The sequence below is a fragment of the Ammodytes marinus genome (assembly GCF_949987685.1).
Source record: "Ammodytes marinus genome assembly, chromosome: 10".
In the NCBI taxonomy this organism is placed as follows: Eukaryota; Metazoa; Chordata; class Actinopteri; order Uranoscopiformes; family Ammodytidae; genus Ammodytes; species Ammodytes marinus.
In genome coordinates, this window is record NC_137214.1 from 27,948,679 (window position 1) to 27,964,828 (window position 16,150).

General features: G+C 41.6%; 1 protein-coding gene across 1 annotated transcript in view; it reads left to right on the top strand.

Annotated features, from left to right (window-relative positions):
• psd2 (pleckstrin and Sec7 domain containing 2) overlaps window positions 1–15,742 on the top strand; it is an 18,938-nt gene extending 3,196 nt beyond the window's left edge. The window contains exons 2-13 of the mRNA XM_080035083.1: window positions 5,816–6,016; window positions 6,984–7,064; window positions 7,823–7,968; window positions 8,777–8,835; window positions 10,213–10,302; window positions 10,434–10,477; window positions 10,779–10,969; window positions 11,319–11,389; window positions 12,214–12,371; window positions 14,280–14,424; window positions 14,782–14,925; window positions 15,359–15,742. Coding sequence (XP_079891209.1) covers window positions 5,816–6,016; window positions 6,984–7,064; window positions 7,823–7,968; window positions 8,777–8,835; window positions 10,213–10,302; window positions 10,434–10,477; window positions 10,779–10,969; window positions 11,319–11,389; window positions 12,214–12,371; window positions 14,280–14,424; window positions 14,782–14,925; window positions 15,359–15,568 — 1,540 coding nt within the window. The 3' untranslated portion in view covers window positions 15,569–15,742. The remainder of the gene's footprint in view (window positions 1–5,815; window positions 6,017–6,983; window positions 7,065–7,822; window positions 7,969–8,776; window positions 8,836–10,212; window positions 10,303–10,433; window positions 10,478–10,778; window positions 10,970–11,318; window positions 11,390–12,213; window positions 12,372–14,279; window positions 14,425–14,781; window positions 14,926–15,358) is intronic.
• The last annotated feature ends 408 nt before the right edge of the window (window positions 15,743–16,150 follow it).

Here is a 16,150-nt window from a genome sequence, read left to right on the forward strand (position 1 = left end):
TATTGTGTGTGTGTGTGTGTGTCTTCAGTGTGTGTGTGTGTGTGTGTGTGTGTTATTCTATTATTTGCCAGACAGCGGTGAACTGAGGGCGCCCGGCATCATTTTAGCCCCATGACTGATATGAGGTTTGAATGATTTATGAGGTTTTCTCTGAGACGAGAGAATTAATATGTTCTGACAAGCGAAAGCAATTTCTCCGCAAACGCCAGGCGTCAGGCGAGATATTGTTTTGATGGTTTACAACGGACTCATTTTATTTTGTGAATCCATATGTGTGCATGTGTGCGTGTGTGTGTGCATGTGTGTGTGTCTGTGTTGATATCTCTAGTGTAATATGGATTTATTTCCATCCACTCCTTTTTTGCATTGAAGGCGAGACATGGCCGGCAAAAGCGCTATTTTGCTTCCATGGCCACTATCTCAACATTACATCTTCTTCTTAAAAACATGTCAAAAATGCATTTTTAAGACCTGTACATAATCGTGTTTCTTGATTTATAAAATGAAAAAAATGCTCTTTAACTATGGCTTGAACCAACATCTTTTTTCTCTCTCCTTTTTTAAGAGATGAAAATGTACACATAATAACAATAATAATTATTAAAATCTTTCAGAAAAATATCGTACAAAGAAAAATTAAGTCTTAATGTCAGTAATCAACTGGCAAAGTTTCATAATGATATCTATAAGATTGTTTTCCCCTTATTCCCCTGCAGTGTCTCGCCTCAGACCACATGTCTTGGTCGCGAAAAACATTCCAGGGATTTTCCCGATTTTGGCGGGATTTGTGATTTGTAGTCCAGTCCAGTGAGCTTGTTCGGGGTCTACCCAGAGGTTTGCAGGGGTCCGTAGGGAATTGCACAGGAAGCACATTAATCAGATTACCCTCAAACCACCTCAACTGGCTCCTTCACAACACGATAGGCCTGGGACGGTGACTACACAGCTCCCGGAAAACACAAACTCCCCCCACCCGGTCTCTAAGGATGAGCCCAGGCACCCTGCAACTAGAACTGCTCTCACTCACTCAATGGTGGAGTCAGAGATTCTGGAGAATGCTTGTTGTCAAAATCACTTTTTGTCAAAATCAGTGTATATCTCCTCACAATCCACTACCTGTCGTACTGTGTGTGCACGCTGAAAAAAATCCACTGTTAATAACCAGCTTATGGCTCTGTAATGTTGCTAGCTACGATGGCCCCTTTGTTGACATACTATTTACAGAGCCTAGGCTGCGTACAAACACCATATGTTTTTAGCCTTCAAAACTGACATGTAATTGGATCTTGAGGAGATATTCACTGATTTTGAAAAAAAAGTGTTCTCCAGAATCCCTGACTCCACCTTCAAATGTATTTGCAATCTTACTCATTCTTATTCAGCCATGCTCTGCTATGCCATAATAAGATGTAGGATTTTTCTTGGTGGTGGGGTGTGTGTGTCTGTGTGTGTGTGTGTGTCTCCTGTGACCCTTAAAACCATGTAGTTGTGGGGGCAATAGCTCCTTGTAGAATCTCCCGAGGGTAAACCGGTCCAAGGTCAGGGGCCAGATGAAGAGAGTAATTCTTTGAGCCTAATGAATCAGCCGAGATGACAGGACATAGTAACCTTGCATGGAGCCTGGGAAATCACTGGCCTTTGTTTACCGGGCAGCTTAAGGGCTGTAGTGCGCAGTCAGCCATTCAGCATGTTAATACATACACTGACTGCTGAAGAAGGAAATTGTTTGTTGTTTATCTTATTTATTTATTAATTTATGCGTAAGGCTTTTGCACCAGTCAGGTATTTTTTCTTTATGATCATTTGTGCGACACGCTATGGCCGTACAATTAATCGAAATTGAATCGAAACAGCTATACTAGGACCTACTGCAATTTTGAATCCGCAGTAAGGTGCAATATTTGTTAAAGGCATTTTGAAATAAGTAATCGGCATGCTGCAGATATGTCCTACCAACACATCACATTCTAAACACTTACGAAAACACATTAGTTTGGTACAGATTCCCACAAAAATCCAGATTTCAATGAAAATAAGAATTATTATGCAAAAGTGATAATTCCTTCATCATCAGTCACAACAACAGATTCAAGATTTAAGATGGTTTATTGGTCATATGCACAACAATCACAGCAGCAGTCACATTGGCAGTGTAATTCTTAAGTCCCAGGCAGAATATAGATAGAACAAGAATAATCGCAATTAGCATTTTGTTCTATATATCGTGCAGCCCTACCACACACACACACACACACACACACACAACACTAAACTTGTGATAGACAATTCATCTCCATGTCCCTGTCTTATTCTAGAACAGAACACTCGGCATCCGCTGTATCCACGGTAACCAGCAAATCCCTTTCGACAGCAGTGCGTAATGTATTGAGTTAGCGAACGGTAATGCAATAGGGCTGATCAGATTATGCAAAAAAACGTCTGAATCATCTGGTGAGAATGCTGACGGTGAAACGCAGATGAGCACACACACACACACACACACACACTTGCGCGCAAGCACACACACACACACACACACACACACACACAGACACACACACACACACACACACACTGGAATTTAGGAAATTTCCATGTGAAATGACGGAGGCTTAATGTGTGTCGTGTCTCTTTCTAAAGAAATTAAATGGAGCGGCTAGAGTTTGCAGTTTTTATGCTGATGGGTTGATAAATACTGCAGTTTGTTTTGCATTTTGTGCCGTTTTGCTTGAATGTCAGCTGTTTTGTCAGCAGCAGTTGCGTGGGATAAATGCATTACGGACACTGAAAATAAGATGGACAGAGTATCAGGCTGAAAAAGGCACATTTTACTTTCTCGGGCAATTTTTTATGGTGTGGTGACCAAGGCTGTATGCAAACAAAGCCCAGATTATGACTTTTTGTTCATCAATTCCCAGCTGTACTAGTTACTAATGTGCTTAATAACATACAATGGAGCTGTATGAGATATTAAGCTCATGCAAAGTTAAAGGGCCAGTTACACAACAATTTTAGGATTTTTTTTTTATGTATTTTTTTTCTACAATTTCAGGAAATAACTTAAAGGAATACTTCACCTACCGGCGTTTTATCACTTTAAAATCGCTATAATAATATAATCAATCAGGTTTTTCTTCCCTCACACTAGTAAAATGTAGGGTTAGACAGTGAGACCATAAAACACTCTTTCTGCCTTTTCTCAGGCTAGGATGAACCAATTTCAAAAATGTTTGCACATTTATACCACATAGGATCTCAGAGTTCAATACTCATTCATATTCCCACCGGTGAAGTAGGTCTTTAATTCCGCAATCTCAATCAAGCCTAAAGGAGACTCTCACTTTAGTAAACGGAAAAAGGAAAAAGTTTAAAAATCTGGTCTTAACTTGTAAACAAAACCTAACCCATCAGCAGCATCACTGGGTGTTTTAAAGTGCAATAAAAAGCCTCATTAACTTCTGGCTGATGGACTGTGTTGTGTGTAGCGAAGTCACTAGTGGCTCAATATCTTCATTAAAGTAATTCAGTTTACTCATAAATAAACAAGTAGGGAACTAATTAATACTGTGCATTGATTCTCTGTGTTCTGTAGAAGCCACTTAAACAGTTCTACAGAATGTTTATCAAACTGCGTCATTCAGCACAGCACTGTGTTGTAGTTTGCTAGTGAAAGACTTATTCCTTTATGTTAAAGAAAATACTTCACTGGTGGGAATATGAAGGTGTATTGAACTCTGAGATCCTATGTAGTATAAATGTGCAAACATTTTAGAAATCAGTTCATCCTAGATCGAACGCTGGTTCCGTATGGTTTAAGTATTCCTTTAAGTTTTCAAGTATTTGTTTCTTTTTAGTTTTCCAAGAATATAAATGAATGGTAGCTAGTAGGGTTGGACGGTATACTGTTTACCATGCAACAGTAGAAATGTATCTACCAGTAGAGATTTGGCAATACTGTGGATAAAAAGTAAGAAATATGAGTAGCATTTTTCTACCACTCTCCAAAGCAGTCGTCTTCTATGAAAGCCAAAACATTTGTGCTGCATTCACCACTTCAAACACTAAAACTACAGCAGATCCACAGTTTCAGACGAGTTTGGAAGAGTCTTTACCCAAAGAAGACTACGCATGCCATTAAGCACAGATACATATATATAAAAGACATGGTCAAGATTCACACTGCTGAAAAGATGTGGTAAAGACAATAGGTCAGCACCCTCGAGCCAAGGTATGTAATGCCTAGCCACAAACACTTAAGTGAGGTTGATTTGCAATTTTAAGCCATTGATTGAATTTAAAAAAACAAAAAAATACTTTATTGTAGTACATACCGTTGCTGTGTTTCAAAATATCTTATACTGTGAGAGAGGATTTTGACCATATACCGCCCAACCCTAGCAGCTGGTAGAAGTCAAGTTGATCTATAAGAGCCAGAGAGGAAGCTGGTTTCATAATCTTCACTGATAGTTTACTAGTACAGTATAATTCAGAACACTTTTCATTGCTTTTAAGCACTTTATGTCCTTATGCCAAAAGGAAGGATTATAACTTCAAACAGGGTATCAAGTGTTCTAGAACATCCGTCATTAATGCAGAGTTTGTAAGTGAATTAGTGAAACGCTGCAAGTTCACTCTTGTGTCTTCAACTGATCCTGAACCCATTTAACTTTTTCTTTAACTGTAACTACTCTGTCGGGACTGTGTGAGTGTGAGGACATTGCAGTCTCTTGCAGTAAACGCCCTGCTTTAAGCCAAACAGATACACCCATTCACAGCTGGGACAGACAGACAGCCCGCTGATGATGATGAGCGTGAAATGGACAAGTCACTGCTTTAGTCGAGATGTTGGCTGTTTTGCTGAGGGGCGAGTTGAGGCCGGAGAAAGCGTGCGTTGTTCACTTAACGATCCGCTTAGAATGAAAGGCTCAATTCTATATCTGCCGGGCTTCATTTAAATGAACTTGATAAAAATAGTTGAATAGAATTGAGGTTTCAGTTTAGATATTGCATCAATTTAATTCAAATAATGACTGGATTGTCTGGTTGCCTTTACAGTGATCCCTTATGTTTATTTGATGGTGTTTTCATTTGGACTGCAAAACAGTTAAATTTTTCTGTAATTAGTTGCTAGTTGTTAGCCAATGTGCATTAAATATTTGTTATTCCAAATGAATAAAACTCTTAACGGAGTATATACTGTAACGTAGGTTGTTGATTTCCTTTGCTGCGGCATTGATATTCATTCTTTTAGAGATCTTAAAAAGGTACAACATTTTTTGAAGTACTTAAAATATGTGCAGATACCCTGGTTCAAGGTTAACTGTGTGGGATTAGTGGAGTATTTGAAGAGCTTTCGGAGCAGGTGATATCTGCCTCTGCATTCTAATGGGCCTTTAAATTCACTGATTCAGGAAGCGGGGACATTCAGCGACAGTTAAACCGGGTCACTGTCATCATAACAAATCATTTAAACCTAATTTGAGTTGTGTTTGTGTCTATGTGAACATATGTTTTATATAATTGAGTTCAGCAGTTCACTTTGCTCTGGTCCAGTTATGAGCGAGTGGGCGTCTTAACAACGGACATGTGTTCCATTCATTAACCTATGCACCTGCTTGTGTGTGTGTGTGTGTGTGTGTGTGTGTTTGTTTGTGTGTGTGTGTGTGTGTGTGTGTATGTGTCTTTCCGTGTGTGTGTGTTTGTTTGTGTGTGTGTGTGTGTGTGTGTGTGTGTTTGCCTGTCTGTGTGTTTGCCTGTGTCCGTGTGTGTTTGTGTGTGTGTGTTTGTCCGTGTGTGTGTGTGTGTGTTCCCGTAGCGATGCCAACCTCACAGACGTGGTGTCTGACTCGGAGGAGTGTGAGTTGGGCGGGAGTCTGGAGCGGTTGGAACGCGGCAGCACGGATACGCTCGCCAACGGTTGCCGCGTCGACTGCGAGGCCGCCAAGAGGCTGGCCAAGCGCCTCTATCACTTGGAGGGATTCAAACGCTGTGATGTGGCCAGACACCTGGGCAAGAAGTGAGACAGCAAGCACACACACACACACACACACACACACTCACTCACTCACTCACTCACTCACTCACTCACTCACTCACTCACTCACTCACTCACTCACTCACTCACTCACTCACTCACTCACTCACTCACTCACTCACTCACTCACTCACTCACTCACTCACTCACTCACTCACTCACAGTAACACACACATGGAAACAAACACACGCACACACAGTAACACACACACACACAAACACACACACAACACAATAACATATGTGCACACACGATTACTGATGGACTGACAAATGAGCAGAAACAGAGGAAAACATGTTTATATTGTTCCGTATTCCCACATGCAACGATGCACGACTCACTTCATTCTTATGACTTAACTAGAAGACAGATAAACTGAGTGCCTGCAGTGTCTCACCTTTAAAAAAACATTTATATAACACATTCATACGTCTCCACTCCATTGCCACGTTGATTTGCTGATGCTCTCTCTATCTCTCTCCCCCTCTCCCTCCTTCTCTCTCCCCATCCCTCTCCCTACCTCTCCCCCTCCCTCTCTCTCGCTATCTCTCTTCCCCCCTCTCTCTCTCTCCCCCTATCTCTTTCTCTCCCCCTCCCTCTCTCCCTCTCGCTCTCTATCTCTCTTCCCCCTCTCTCTCTCCCTCTCCCTCTCTCTCCCCCCTCTCTCATTCTCTCTCTCTCCCGCTCTCTCTCTCCTTCTCTCTCTCTCTCTCCCATTCTCTCCTTCTCTCCCTCTCTCTCTCACTGTCTCTCTGTCTCCCTCTTTCCCCCCCACTCTCTCTTCCTCTCTCTCTGTCACTCCCTACCTCTCTCTCTCTCCCTCTCCCCCTCTCCTCCCCTCTCTTTCTATCTCTCTCTCCCCCTCTCTCTCTCTCTCTCTCTCTCTCTCTCTCTCTCTCTCTCTCTCTCTCTCTCTCTCTCTCTCTCTCTCTCTCTCTCTTCCTGCAGTAATGACTTCAGCCAGTTGGTGGCATCAGAATACCTAAACTTCTTTGACTTCACTGGCCTTTCGCTGGACAGAGCCCTGAGGTAACAAACGCACCGTCAGCACATCTTTAGAAGTGATGAGTGTGTGTGATGCATACGTCGATATGTGTGTGTGTGTGTGTGTGTGTGTGTGTGTGTGTGTGTGTGTGTGTGTGTGTGTGTGTGTATTATTCACTTTGGCCCCTTCGCTAGGCATTAGCTTTGTGCTAATCAAGCTGTCATGTAGAGTGCAGTGTTAGCCAGTGTTGCTGACAGCAGTGGAGTACATCAGGGGCCTTGAACCTGACATGTTGCTGTCTGAAACTGCTGCCTTCAGCCCTGTGAAGTGGACAGCTAAGAGCTAAGCTAAGAGGCCTTATGTCATGTGTGCTCTTCAGACAGGGCCAGATTCATACACTCATGTTGGGAAGTTACATGTGTTTGGCTGCAGCGGAAATAAAAAAAAAATCCATAACCTTCTCTGTAAGATATTTTTTAAATTGGGAGAGTGAGTGTTCATTTAAGTTTATTTTCAGAATATGTTATTATGATTTAGCCTTTGAAATGTTCAGAATATCACAGAGTCTGGGGATGTCTTAAGATGTTTTGTTTTGTCGAAAACAGAAATTCCACACATTTAAAATGACATATAACAAAACAAGCGTACACCAGCAAATATATTGCACTTTTGCTTGAAAAATTACTCTACTACTTTTAAGAGTATATATATAATATTTCAGTACATGATGTTATGATCTCCAGAGAGGCACTTGTTGAACATCTGGGTTTCATGTGTGTGTGTGTGTGTGTGTGTGTTACAGGAGCTTCTTAAAGGCCTTTCCTCTGATGGGGGAGACCCAGGAGAGAGAGAGGGTCCTGGTACATTTCTCTCAACGTTTCTGTAACTGCAACCCGCTGACGCCCAACTCTGAGGGGCAGAGTGGGGAGGAGGAGGACGGCAATGACGGTAAGAAAGACAATATTATCAAAATGAAAAGACAAATTTCAATGTAACCATTGACTAATAAAGTAACTTAACTTAACTTATCAAGAGAGACAAAAATTTGGATAGATTTGCTTTTTTGTTTGTCGTTTTTCTTTTTTCTTTTATTTCTGTTCTGTTTTTTTTATTTTTTTATTATTATTTATGTTGTGACGGTGCAGGTGTTTGTTTGTTTGTTTGTGTGTGTTGTAAAAATAAAAATAAAAAACTGCAATAAATATATTTTGAAAAAAAGAGAGAAAAAGTCACAAAAACCTCATAAAATGTCACATTATAACTTTAAATGGATTTTAAGATTGTTATTACAGCTTTCCATATTGCTCCATTAAAGTGACTACAAGGAACTCTTACATGTTTATGAAACTGGCACGCTCTAGCAAAGACGCTAGCAAAGCAGGCGCTGGTGTTTAAACAGTACCGCTGGTGTCGGAAGGGAGCACTAGAATCAACAAAACCTCCTCATCGTTACTTTAACCAAACACTCACAGCTGCAGCTTATTAATATAGTGTAAAAGTTGGTGCCAATTGGATAAAGTTTAAAATGTCACAAATGTAAATTCTAAGTCAATTCAGGATCACAAGTTGGAATCCTGTTAGCAATGTTAGCAATAGCATGCAAGTGTGTAGCTCTGCAGATGTGGTGCTATTTGTGTGTGTCTGCACAATATTATATTTGTGTACATACTATAAAGGCATGTATGCATTCACATAAGTCTCTGTAGAGTAGTTGTAGTTGAATTAGATTTTATTTGTGCATTTTGTCCTGTTTCAGACGGAGCCCACACATTAACCTGCGCCCTGATGCTGCTCAACACAGATCTACACGGACATGTACGTACTAAAGGCACCCAAATCACCTTCAAAACAACATATAAAGACACTCCTTCTCCATTAGCTAGTTCACATTGTTATAACTATCTATTCCTTCTATTCTTTCCCCATCTCTCCATCTATACTCTAGCTTTCTCTCTCTCTCTTCGCCTATCGTGTCCTACTTTCTGACCTGTTTATTTCTCCTCCAATAGTCTCATGTGTTCACTTAATAAACTGGAGCACTGTGTGTGTGTGTGTGTGTGTGTGGATCAATGTGCTTCTCCCCAACCCTCCTACCCAGTTCCGCTCCAGCCCTGCTAATACTGTAGCACATTTAGTGAGCTGACCTCCTCTGACTAATATCCTTTCCTTTTCCTTCCTTCCCTTTGCTAACCCACTCTGGCCCCTGGTCTCTCTCTGCCCTGCAGGTGGTGAGTAGAAATATAGTACTACTAACACTGTCCTCGTTTTAAATGTGGAGTCAAATCTGGTCTTATTACACAGCCCAGGCTCTGTAAACTGGCATCTAAACAAAGGGTATGTAAACATAGGGGACCCACCGTAGCTAGCAACATGCCCGTTTACAGAGCCTAGGCTGTGTATCGTCTCCAGAATCACTGACTCCACCTTAAATAGAACAAGTTGTGTTTTTGAATTATTATTGTTGTTCAGTGATGCAACAATATTTGGCTGCTAGATACTGTTTACCAAAGATAAAATGGTCAAAGGCTGATTTTTCTTGATATTTGTTACATAAAATAAAATGCAGACTGGCTGTGAACTGCACCATGTTTGTGCACCTATTTTACAGATATGATGAATAATTGGTGCATGAAAGCTTTTGTGACGCATGTTACCTCTAAAAGTTTTATGTAAGTTTTCTTAGAAAAGGAGCAGCCGTCTCATCATAGGAAAAAAACAAGCAATGAACCAAATACATTTTTTAATGATCCGAACCTGTGTCTGTTTAGGTTGAAGGCAGAAAGCTGCAGCAATACACAGACAATATTTCACTAATGATGCATCACATTCAGAGGTTTAAACAAAGGGAAATATATGGTGAACTGATACTCAATATCTAACAGAGTTGGTACTACAACTCACCATAGTAACCAGTAAATCCAGCAGCATAACACTGCCATCCAGGGGACAGTTCAATAACTGCACTGAGGTTGTAGCAGATATAGTATATAATGTTTGTATACTGTATATATAGTATATACACTATGTGCTTCTTTGATGTTTGAATATTTGTCAACTTCTTTGGATACTGAGCTGAGCTAGACATGGACCAACAATATCTCCACACACACTAAAAGGTGAAATTTCATCTTGAACTTGAACTTATTGTTTTTTGTTTATGTCTGTTTGTCGTGTTTGTTCTTTTCTCCTCAGAACATTGGGAAGAAGATGTCCTGCCAGCAGTTTATCAGTAATCTAGACGGACTCAACAACGGCAAAGATTATCCTAAAGAACTGTTAAAGGTACAGAGAGTTCACCTACCACCACATCAGTCTGCTTGGTCTTTTTTCTGTTCATTCCCACAGTGTAGTGAAGTTTTAAAAATACAGGAAAATAGTAACAATTTCTCTCTTCAATTGCTTTTCCCCAATAGATCTTGTATAACTCGATCAAGAACGAGAAGCTGCAGTGGGCAGTGTGAGTATGCGTTTGGTTCCCATCTCTTAAAAGGAAATCTGAAGTATGCAAGTGCACTTGAATGTGTGCTGCCCAGGGTGTATCTAATTGTGTGTGTGTGTGTGTGTGTGTGTGTGTGTGTGTCATTGTGTGTTCTTTTGTGTGTGTGTTCTTCTCTGTGTGTCTGTATGTGTGTCTGTCTGTGTGTCTGTCTGTGTGTTTATGTGTGTGTGTTTGTGTGTGTGTGTGTGTGTGTGTGTGTGTGTGTGTGTGTGTGTGTGTCTGCGTGCCTGTATGTGTGTGTGTGTGTGTGTGTGTGCAGTGAGGAGGACGAGTTGAGGAAGAGTCTGTCTGAGCTGGTGGAGGAGACGTGTGAGGTCGGTACTAAGCGTGTTTCCAGGGTAACGGACGGGAACAACCCGTTCATAGCGATCCCCATTCTGCTGAACGCTGTCACATACAAACACGGGGTTCTCAACCGCAAGAGCCACGCCGACATGGACGGAAAACGCAGTGAGTCATCGTACAAACACACACACACACACACTATACACAGGCACACAGACACACACACAGACTATACAAACACAGGCACACGCACGCACACACGCACGCAGGCAGACAGACGGACAGATACACCATAACCATAACCACTACTTGCTAAACCCTAACCTAAACTTAAGTATACCCTTACCTTAGAGCAAGTATTCACCCTAAAATGTGGGACTTCATTTTTGGCTAGTCTTCACAATATCACGTTGTAAACAGACACTCAAACACACACACACATGTTTTGACTGAAGATATCAAATTCCCAACACTGTAAATATTTAATATGATACTAAAGTTTTTCTCCCTCCAGCCCCGAGGGGACGTCGCGGTTGGAAGAAGTTCTACGCGGTTCTGAAGGGAATGATCTTGTATCTCCAGAAGGTACCGTGTGTTCTGCTCTGTTACCATAGAAACACTCAGCAGCAGCATCCAACCACCGCTGTCACACTCACTGCGGTGGTGGATGCTGTGTGTGTGTGTGTGTGTGTGTGTGTGTGTGTGTGTGTGTGTGTGTGTGTGTGTGTGTGTGTGTGTGTGTGTGTGTGTGTGTGTGTGTGTGTGTGTGTGTGTGTGTGTGTGTGTGATAGAGAGAGCATTACTGTATGAGAGGGCATGAGGCAATGAGGCATGGCTGAGCTATTGTGTTTGTCTCCCCCTGCTGGTAAAAACTATGTACTACATTTACGGTTTAACCTGAATTCATTGCATTAGCTTTTAAAGGTACAGTGTGTAGAATGTAGTGGCATTTTTCAGAACTGACTTAGTATAAATGGATAATAATAAACATACTATAGAATAAATAACTAAATACATATTCACCTCATCACTTGATATTGTGGAAAGACTTGAGGCAGTGGTGGATGATGTCATCTTTAGTAACTATAGCTTCTTGTCCTTGTAGGCCACTGTAGCTTCTGCATATTTTCCCAATGGAAGGGGTTAGCAAGGGAGCGTTGCAATCTAGAATCTCACAACTAGATGACGCCAAATACTCCGATATTACACACTAGATGGATGGATAGATAGATAGATAGATAGATAGATAGATAGATAGATAGATAGATAGATAGATAGATAGATAGATAGATAGATAGATAGATAGATAGATAGATAGATAGAATTAGACATAACCTATACTCTGCAAACATAATAAGATATACAGGTTTCAGAACATAAGACTTGTTGTTTTTCTGTATTTTTCCCAGGATGAGTACAAGCCCGACACAGACATTTCCGAGGTGGACTTGAAGAACGCGGTGCGGATCAACCACTGCTTAGCGACGCGCGCCACTGACTACAGCAAGAAGGCAAACGTACTGAAGCTCAAAACCTCTGACTGGAGAGTGTTTCTACTGCAGGCACCGTAAGTCAACAAAGATCCATTTAAGATGTTATTATTACACATCAAAAAGTTACACTCAAAAGCCCAGGAAATAAGACAAATACTGTGTTATTTTTTTTTCCATAAAAATCTTTATTGATTTTTTTTTCAAACAAACATCAAACTTTTCTAACCCCGACCCACCCCACACCCCAAACAATCCTTGGACAATCCGAAGTGACATAATAAAAAAAGTAGGGCTGTCAAACGATTAAAATTTTTAATCGGATTAATCACAGGATTCTGTGGATTAATCATGATTAATTATACCATTCGAAATATGCCCGAAAATTTTTAAATTGAAAATCCAAATGATGGTTTTAATACTGAAAATAAATGTAAATAATAATTCAATTGGTCTGTCTCTTTACTATGTCTTTGGGCAAATATAGGCTATATAATGGCATTTATTTGGTGAATCTATAGGTTGTGCATTCTTGAATACAACTTGATTACAGTCCGCGGTGTGTGTGTGTGTGTGTGTGTGTGTGTGTACGCGCGAACACGTCCTAGGGGACTGTTCATTTGTACCAGGAAGCCAACGTTATGTTGATGTCTACTCACACACACCTCTGAAAACTGCAGACGTTTGTGTCCTCGCGGGCTCTGAACAGAGCGGACAATGTTTCTCCTCCTGTTGCTCCCGACATCAACTGTCACCCGCGGCAGTTGATTTTATATACTATCTATGCCCCCGACACAGACGTGACCGTTAGCAGTTTAAAACACGGCATGGGCTAGCGTGCTGTGATGTTTGGCGGCGCGCAGCTACTGATCCTGGGTCAGCCGTAACGTTTGAGTGGCTGTAGTACAGAGCCGGTGGGATGCACGGGGCGGATCATTCTGCACATGCGTTAATTGCGATAAAAAAAATTAATGCGTTAATTCCAGAAATTAATCACCCTGCGTTAATGCGATAATTTTGACAGCCCTAAAAAAAGATAAAAAAACATGTTAAGACAATGCAATACAGTGTTATTTAACATTTCTATACGTGCTGATTTTGAATTTTTTTGGCATTTTTTCGTAGGCCATAGTTCATTAAACATTTAGGTGTCAGTGGATCGTATTGTAACTAATCTCTGAATAAGATAAGCTGGAGTGGAAAGTATTTATGAATGGATATGGTGATGATGTTCAACTGTTGCTATGTAACACCTCTCCCATAACTACCATAACTATTTATGAAGCGCTGAGTGACGCAAACTGTAGTCAAAAGGTTTCTTCAGGACACGGACAGATAAGGAATAAGATCTTCCCACGACAATGTTATGAAACCTGATTCCTCATTTAAATGTCCGCACAGTCAAATGAACTAAACAATTTAAGTTTGTCAAACAAGTTTGCAAGTTCTAGAGTATAAATCAAATATAATATAAGATTTGAGCTGAAAGGATACAAACACAATCTAGGCTGTCAGTGTGAACAGGGAACACAATCCATATTTCAGTTACAAAGCCCACACTGGCAGACTAAACACAATCTAGGCTGTCAGTGTGAACAGGGAACACAATCCAAATTTCAGTTACAAAGCCCAAACAAACACGATAAAGATAGTAGTAAGTAAATAAGTCTAAGATAAATTTACAATGTCCAGATGATAGTTGATACATCTTAGAGGGGATGAAGTTTCTGCATCCAGTTGAATGCGCTGGGTTTTTTCTCAGAGGGGAAGCTGTGTCATTGTGGCAGAACCGCACAATAAAAGAAACATAAATCAGGTGATATGATTTTTTACTGTCTGCACTGGCTGCTCTCGTTATATTCTCTTTGTCTCTCTCCCTCTCTCTCTCTCTCCCTCTCTCTGTCTCTCTTTCTCTCTCTCTATCTCCCCCTCTCTCTCTCTCTCCCTCTCTCTCTCTCTCTCTCTGTCTCTCTCTCTCCTAACAGTAGTGAGGAGGAGATGATGTCGTGGATATTCAGGATAAACCTCGTAGCCGCTCTGTTTTCCGCTCCAGCGTTCCCCGCCGCCATCGGCTCTATGAAGAAATTCTGTCGACCGATTCTACCGTCCTCGTCCACCAGACTTAACCAGGTACACACACACACAGGACAGATAGATGCACACACACACACACACACACACACACACACACACACACACACACACACACACACACACACACACACACACACACACACACACACACACACACACACACACACACACACACACACACTTTATGACGTACAGGTGCATCAGATCAACAAGATAAAAATGTATAATACAAGAATGTCGCTATCAAAGCAACCTGGGAAGGGTTAGCAAGGGAGCGTTGTAATCTAGAAATGATTCCACTAGATGAGGGCAAACTACACGCTACTACACACTGTCTCTTTAACGGTCTGTGCTACTACACACTGTCTCTTTAACGGTCTGTGCGTTGTACAGGAGGAGCAGCTGCAGAGTCATGAGAACAAGCTGAAGCAGATGAGCCTGGAGCTGGAGGAGCATCGCAAGAACTCGTCCTCCCTCGAGCCCAAGAGCCGCGAGATGGAGGAGTTCAGGCTGAAGGAGCACTACCTCACCTACGAGGTAACTGGAACACACATACCGCCATTTTGTTTCATTTCTAGCTGTTTTCCAAGTTATTTCATTTTTTTAAGTATAATTTCTAATATTAAAATGTTTTTATTTGTAGCATGTAAAAAGAAAAAGGGTAACACTTTTATCTTATAGATATCAACAATCACATTTGCCAGTTTATAACTGGTTGTGTAGGAGAAATATACAGTAGACAAATAGACAAGGTTTAGTAAAATACATTTTAGACCTTTTTTATTTATACTAGTGTGAAAGAAGACACAAATCTCAACATTAACCAGTGCTTGAAAAAACAATATATTTGCCTGCTGTGTCTCGCCTTAAAAACACATGCGTAATAAACCAGTGTCCAAACAGTTTTAAATCTAGTTTAATCCTATGTCCCCCCCCCCCCCCCTCCCTCTCTCTCTCTGTCCCTGAGCAGAAGACGCGCTATGAGACCTACATCAGCCTCCTCCAGGCCAAGCTCCGCGCCGAGACCGACGACCTGGAGAAGATCGAGGCGGGTGTGATGGGCGGTCTCATCCTGGACGGCCGCGAGTGTCTGCTTCGCAAAACCAAGTCCTCCCCTGCCATCAGCCAGAGCCACGGGGGGGTCAACGGGAGGGCCAATGCCCCGGGACAGAGGAGCTGAGAGGGGGGGGGGGGGGGGGTACGAATAAGGACAAGAGAGACACCACAGAAAAACAACAAACACACTTCCCTACAAGCCAAACTAGCTGAAAATCCTCAAACCTTTTAGTGGCCGTTATTAGTTAGTATGTTGTGTTTTGGGCTCCTGTTCTTCTTACTCTAATGGGAGGTCTAATGCCCCGGGACAGATGAGCTGAGGGGGGGGGGGGGGGGGGGGGGGGGGTACGAATGAGGACAAGAGAGAGACCACAGAAAAACAACAAAAACACACTTCCCTACAAGCCAAACTATCTGAAAACTGTTTCAGTTAGTATGTTGTGTTTTGGGCTCCTCCGTATCTCCTATTGTTCCTACACTGAGAAAAGGAGAAAAGGACCAGCGCTATTTATCCCAGAGTTTACCCAAAACCTGGTGAGGACCAAGAGAGAGACAGAAAAACACACAACTACAAGCCAAACTAGCTGAACATCCTCCAACCTTTTAGTGGGCGTTTTTAGTTAGTATGTTGTGTTTTGGGCTCTTGTTCTTCTTACTCAAACGGATGGTCTAATGCCCCAGGACAGAGGAGCTGAGGGGGGTACGA